At 39.5% G+C, this 7,073-nt stretch overlaps 1 protein-coding gene across 1 annotated transcript; it reads right to left on the bottom strand.

Moving 5' to 3' along the window:
- Positions 1-650: 650 nt before the first annotated feature.
- LOC114580555 lies at positions 651-6,353 on the bottom strand. Its single transcript, XM_028698491.1, has 2 exons — positions 5,399-6,353; positions 651-2,863 (listed from the first exon to the last, which is right to left on the bottom strand). Exons 1-2 carry the CDS (start codon positions 5,685-5,687, stop codon positions 651-653), a joined length of 2,502 nt encoding a protein of 833 aa, XP_028554324.1. The 5' UTR covers positions 5,688-6,353.
- Between the last annotated feature and the right edge of the window lie 720 nt (positions 6,354-7,073).

Below are 7,073 nucleotides of genomic sequence, written 5' to 3'. Positions count from 1 at the left end.
AGCTTTTTTTTTTTTTTTTTTGGGAAATTAGGGGCAGAGCCCATTCATTAAACTATGAAAAGGAACCAATTACAAGTAAGCAAAGAAAGAAGAAGAAAATGTGAGCAACAATGCTCATAAGAAAAAGGAGCAAGAGCTCACAGCAACCACAAAACTATAAAACCCAAACCTATGGCAAGACCAAAAAAAAAATGATAAAAAACAGAATGCCTGGACTCAGGTATTGAGAATAACTCGCAAAATAAATTGCGCATTTAGATAAGTAGTGGCTCCCTTGGTTGCCCGAAGGCCGTCCAAAGGGATGCCAGGACGGGAAGACATCATCGTCCAAGGCATCAAAATTCCCATCCAAATTAGCAATATGATTCTCGAATGCATCCCGATTAATAAAGCAACGTGCGGCCTGCACCAAAAAACTACAGCAAAATTTTCGATATGTCCTGCCATTTGCCCAACAGCCATGCCAGGTTGCCTGAGTAACCACAAAAACCCAGAAATCCATGTATCCGAAAAGCTCAGCAAGATAGACAGAGGGACCACGAGAGTAACACCATCCAACCACATTCAACAGCTCAAGAAAATACCAATACCCAATACAAAAGGCATTCCGGTCAGTAACAGCACAACGTTCCAGCACAAAATAATGCATATTAATGCATTCGCTTAAGAATATCCTTGTAAATATCGCCATCCTTCCAGGATTTAATTTTTTGAGAAACAGCCTTGATAATTAAGTGATGAGTAGTGGTACTGCTACAAAATTTGTTCCCAAATTTTCTTGAATTCCTCTCCCTCCAAATATAGTACACAGTGCACCACAGAAGCAGAGGGTAGAAAGTACGCTTACCCAGCAAAATAAAATTCCCATCAGCCAGGAAATCAACGATTTGGTGTAGGTTAGGTCTCAGTAAAAAGGTATTTAAAGCGGGAATTAGTTTAGCAATAATTGCATGGGTATAATCACATTCAAAGTACAAATGTGATACATTCTCAACATTAGAGTAACACAGACAGCAAATAGGATTCACAGAAATGCATCGCTTGATCAACACGTCCGCCGTTTTAAGTCCACCAACCAAACTTAACCAACCAAAAACAGAAAATCTTAATGCAGCTCGCTTATGCCAAAGAACCTTGTGCCAACCAACAACAGTATCATTAGAGTAAAATTCACTTAAAAAATCACTATATCTACCAATTTTGCCATTGTTCCAATATAGAACTGCACCATCCTGGTGAATTAGAATAGAGAGGATCCGAGAAAGGATAGGATCAGATATAAAGGAAGGGATTTGCCATACAGTACCATCCATAATAACCGAAATGTTAGAGTTTAGGGGAAATAAGTCCTTCAAGCCAGAGACATGGGGAAGACTGGATAAACAATCCCCCCAGCACCAATGATCCCACATTAATGAAATGGGTGAACCAACAGTAATTTTGAAAGCAAAGTTTCTTTTGACTTTTAAAGCAGTGTCACAAATCTGTTTCCACATGGGTGAATCCAAACAACCAGCCGGTTTCCAGGGAGAGAAATAATTATGAAAAAACCAATTAGCTAACAGGGATGGAAAATTGTACATCCTAGAAATGATGGAGCAGGAATTAGCAAAGCGAATAGCATTAAGAGAAGGTACACCCAAACCTCCAGCCACTTTAGGTTTATAGGTATTTCTCCAAGATATAAGGTGTAGCTTCTTGGCATTAGCATCCCCAGAATATAAGAATCTAGAAGCCAACTTGTCAATCTGCTTGCAACAACTCTTAGGTATTATGGCTCCACGAATCCAATATGCAATGGTGTTCCATATAGTATATCGAAGGAATTGAAGTCTACCTGCAAAAGAAAGTAGCTTGGCTTTCCAACCAGAAAGCTTGTTAGAAATAACATCTATGAGAGGGGAGAAATCGATGATGGAAGGCTTTTTGATAGAAATGGGAATCCCAAGATAGGTGATTTTAGTGTGAGATTGAGGAATGTTGAGAGCAGCACATATATCATTGGAATTCGGCGTGTTAGGATGCATGATGAGGGTGCTTTTATGAGTATTGACAACCAACCCGGAGGAGGAAGCAAATTTGCTAAGCAAGTTGGTAAGAGTGTTGCAGTTGTTAACATTAGCCTTGCCAAAAACCAAGACATCATCCGCATAAAGGAGGTGAGAGATTTTAAAGTCCCCAATTTTAAAAGGCTCAAAAACATCTCCGTCAAGGGAAGAATCCAAAAGGTTGGAAAAAGCATCCATTGCAAAGCAAAATAAATAAGGGCTCAAAGGGCAACCCTGCCGAAGACCAGAAGAGGAGGGAATGAATCCTTCCAAAGCTCCATCTAAGCAAATGGAAAAGTTAACATCCATAATACAAGACTTGATCCACCCAATAAACTCTTGAGGAATGCCTTTCTGTGCAAGCCTTAGAAGAATGAACTCTCTGGACACAGAATCAAAGGCTTTTTTAATGTCGAGCTTAGCACACATATAATTAGATCTCCCACACCTCTTGAAGAACCCCAAAATTTCGGATCCAAGGATCACATTGTCAGTAGAAATCCTCTTGTTGATAAAGCCAGCTTGAGAGGTATTAATGATTTGAGGCATAATATGTTTAAGCCTAGCCGCCAGAATTTTAGTAATAATTTTGTACAATGTGTTACAAAGAGAAATTGGTCTAAAATCCAAAATAGATTCAGCATGGTTACTTTTTGGAATTAAAGCAATAGCGGTATTCTTAACACTTCTGGTGATGTAACCTTTCAGGGAAAAAGATTGAATAGCTCTGCAAAGGTGCGGACCAATAATGTGCCAACCAGTTTTGTAGAAATGAAAGTTGAAACCATCCGGACCGGGAGAGGAATTTGAGCAACCTGAAAAAACATCATGTTTAATATCATTAACAGTCACCGGCCCAATGAGAATATGCCTAAGGTGAGGCGGAAGAATGTCTCCAACAGGAAAACAGTTAAGATCAGGTTGACCAGCAGGTGTGGGGTTATAGAGATTGTGAAAATGTTGGATGATATCAGCATGTCCATTAGGATTAGAGATCACAGTGGAGTTAATGATACCTTTAAGATTTTTCCTCCCCCTGATTTTAGAATACAGAAAATTAAGGTCATCTTCTCCCCTAGTAAGCCATTTAGCTTTGCCCCGTTGTATGATCCAAGAAGACCAAGAGTTGGAGAGATCAGCAATTTTAAAGTTAAGGTCTTTCAAGCTAGCATTAAGGCTTTCATTGTTAGGATCAACATCCAAACTAGAAAGAATGTCATGCTGTATGCTGGTAAGCTCTTTCAAAGATGTCTCAATTTTGAGAGAGGAGGAACATTCTTTTTTCTTAAGAAGAGTTTTAAAACATTTCAGTTTATCACAAAAGTCTATTAAAGGGTTCCCATTAGCTCTTTCCAGGAAGACATTGAGGAGGATATCCCAATAACCCGGCATATTGGTCCAATAATTTTTGAATTGAAAACGATGAGGTTTAGAGGGCACCTCAAGATCTTTAATCAGAATGGGTGAATGATCAGAGCAAAGGGGTAAGGGGTTCTCCCACCAAGTAATAAGAGCAAGGATAGGCATCAAGCCAAGCATCATTTGACAAAGCCCTATCCAATTTGATGTGTATGGGGTTAGCATCTTGTTGATTATACCATGTGTAAAAGTGCCCAGAAGAAGCAAGATCCTTGAGATTTGAGTCAAAACACAGCGATTGAAGTTCTCCAAGCTTGCTAAAATGCAGAAGAGAGCCCCCGGCTTTTTCATTTTGATACCTACAACAGTTAAAATCCCCCATAATAATCCAGGGAATAGTGGTGTTCTGAGCAAGCTGTCTAATATGATTCCAAAGAGACCGACGCTCTTCAATAGAATTTGAAGCATAGATTACAGAGAGTTGAAATTGAGAAGAAGCACCATACTTAATCAATCCACTGATTAATTGTGAAGTACAAATTGAAGGAATAAAATTAACCTTGTTCGAGGACCATTTTAGCCAAATCCTACCGGATCTGGCACAATCAAAGTTATGAAAACTGCTTTCATAAGGAAACACCTTGTGAGCATCACAGAACCAGGGGGCATTAAGACTAGAAACATTAATTCTGTTTTCCAACAGACAGAGCATATCTAACCTTTTATTTTTAACTAATTTCTTACAAATGAGGACTTTGCTAGGACTATTAAAGCCCCTAATATTCCAACACACAATGGTTGGCAAAATCATTGAGATTTGGTGGAAGAAGAGGTAGGCTTCTTGGATTTCTTACCTCTGGTTTTTGGCTGATGATTGGAAGTACCCGTGTGCTGTTTAGATTGCATACTCTTTTGTTTCTGATTACTAAGATCGGTCAAAGTTTCAACCGTTGTGGAAACATCCTCAAAAGTTTCTTGCAAAAGAGCATCATACTTATTCGGAGAAATAATACTTTTCACCACCTTATCAGACATAGTAAGATCAATACTGTGAACTAACCCATCTTCCGTAGGAGAGTTCAAATTCGGAATTTTCGAATTAGCGGATGCTTGAAAAATAGATTCAGATGGTTTCTCAGGCAGAACAGATTGAGCAATCACTTCTTTTTGATTGGAGCACATTTCAGTTGGCTTTTCACCCATAGGAGGGATTATAGTGGAAGTGGAGTATTCTGGAAGATCTTTGGTGATTGATGAGGGTCGGGTAATAGAGGTTGATGCTTTATCTTTAGGAGATGATTGCAGAGAAGGTTGCATGAAGTTTGTGGTAAGAGCCCTATTATGACTAGTACCACTAGAACTAGGGGATGAAGGACCTGGCAAAGTGGAATGAGGAGGTGGCTGCATATTCCGGGAGATGGGCAGCTTGCTACGACTAGGACCCCTAGTCCGTGAAGCACGACCAGTCCTGCTCTGGTCCCTACCACGGCCAATGGGAGGTTCAGATTGCTGAGGATTCGGGTTAGATGGGCATAAGTTTGTGGAGTGTAAAAGGGTATCACATAAGGTGCAATGGTCCGGCCTCCATTCATACCTGATACTTAAGTTAATGATTTCATCTTCGATCGAAATGGGAACAAATTCTGGGTAAGTAGATTTACTGTTAACCTGAACACAAAGACGTGCAAAAGTTAACCGGGATTTCTGAGCAGTGAGGGAATCGACAGTCAACGGAATACCGATTTTACTCGCTATCCTCGATATCCCTTCCGAATTCCAACAACACAACGGCAGGTCCATGATTTTAATCCAGATTGGAACCGTTTTGAAAACATCCCTTTGAGGTCTAAATTTAGGGTACCATTTTTGAAGAATAAATGGCTTTCCCAGAAGAAACCATACCCCCTTTGACCATACCATCTCATAATCAACAGAGGAAAAGAATTTGAGAAGAAAGAACCCATCACTTAAATTAAAAAGCTGCAGCGTACCTTGAAGTTTCCAAGCTTTTTTAATGGCAGCAAGTAAAGCTTCGTAATAAGGTCGACGACCTACCGAATAGCCCACCAGAGCAAGACTCCATTCTTCCGAAGCAACATCTGTTTTGGCTTTAGGAAAAACAACAACCTCATCAGGTTCATTGTACAATGAAACCGGGATATCCTTGGAGGAAAAACTGACGAGATTCACAATATTGGACCAATCTTGAAGAGGGTTAACATGAATAGATTTAAGAGAGGAACAGGATAATGGAGGAAAATGATGGGTAGAAGACTCCATGATGAGATTCTCCCGCCGGCAGAGCCGGGGAAGAAACGCCGGTGTGAAGGGGCGAAAGGAGGGAGCGGAAGAGCTGAGGGCGGCTAGGGCATAATGGTGTAAATTTAGAATTTCAGTCCACAAACTATTCCTTTTTTGATCAAGGTAAAATATGAATCTCAGTTTCTGAAGGAGCAGAAAGTACAAATAAGAGAAATAACTGCAGCTCTCACCTCCTAGAGGCACTCAGAGAGAGGAAGTAGCCACATCAACTTCTACGCTAGTTGTGGCCTTGCAACCACTGAGCTTTCGCCTGGATGCAACAAATGCCCATGTTGCTCCCGCCACTGAAGGGACCGAAGCCTCTCATGCTCTCTCTGGTACTCTCTAACGAATTTGTTTGGAAGGAACTAAAGCAACCCACGCCATCCTCCCTGCTATCTCAGTCAAATGGACAAACGGAAGAGAACGGATCGGTCCTCTTCGATTTTTACTTGGATGAGGGAAGAAGAAGAAAGCCACTCCCTATCCCCTCTCCGATTTCACCAAGTACTTGCATCTCTCTCTTTCTCTCTCTCTCTCTCTCCACACACTGCGCCATTTTCTTTTTGCTCAAAATTTGATGAAGATCTCTAACCGCCTCACCCATGCTTTTGTTATAGCAGCCGTAAGGATACAGCTGCCGTAAGGACCATCCTGTCCCTAACTCGTTTTAACTTAACGGTTGAGATTTATTTGAATTGCCCTTGACAAACTAAAGTCTAAAATTCCTTCTTAGATGTGGAAACAGGAGCTGTCCTAGACTCCTAGTCATTTAATTTCCAGCCGCTTGATCTAAATTTATTCGATTTGGAAGGCTGGGAAAGTTTTAAAATCAAAATTGGCTAAAATTATAAATGAACTTAGATTCAATTTGAGATAAATTAGACCGAATTATCGCACTCTTCGTCGTTTGAGAACTTCAGCATTATATAACTGAATTTTTTATTTAATTTAATTTAATTTCATTTTGATGCGATTAGTTGTAGAAAAAAGTCGGTACAGCCTCGAGAAGGATTCAAATTAATTCAATTTGATTTAGCTAAGTCCAATTTAGAATGATCAGAGTCGATTAAAGTCGATTGGACTTATTAAAGTTCAGCTTAATTTAATTTAACTCATGGGGACTTATTTTAGTTAAATCTAATTTGAATTATAACTAATTTGATTGTCTACTTGAATTGAAATTAAATTGATATTGATTTGAGTTCAATTTAATGTAATTTTGGAGATATTTGATTTAGCATAATTTGGGCATATTTAGTTTGATTTAGCTTGATTTGACTCGCTTCCATTCGATTCTAAAAATGTTAATTTGAAATTATCTACCATTTATTTGTAAATAGGGTTCTCTCTTTTGTGGAGTTT

This window comes from Dendrobium catenatum, unplaced genomic scaffold, assembly GCF_001605985.2.
Source record: "Dendrobium catenatum unplaced genomic scaffold, ASM160598v2 fragScaff_scaffold_1090, whole genome shotgun sequence".
NCBI classification, from domain to species: domain Eukaryota; kingdom Viridiplantae; phylum Streptophyta; class Magnoliopsida; order Asparagales; family Orchidaceae; genus Dendrobium; species Dendrobium catenatum.
The sequence above is the reverse complement of the archived record's forward strand: the minus strand, read 5'-3'. Positions and strand labels throughout refer to the sequence as shown.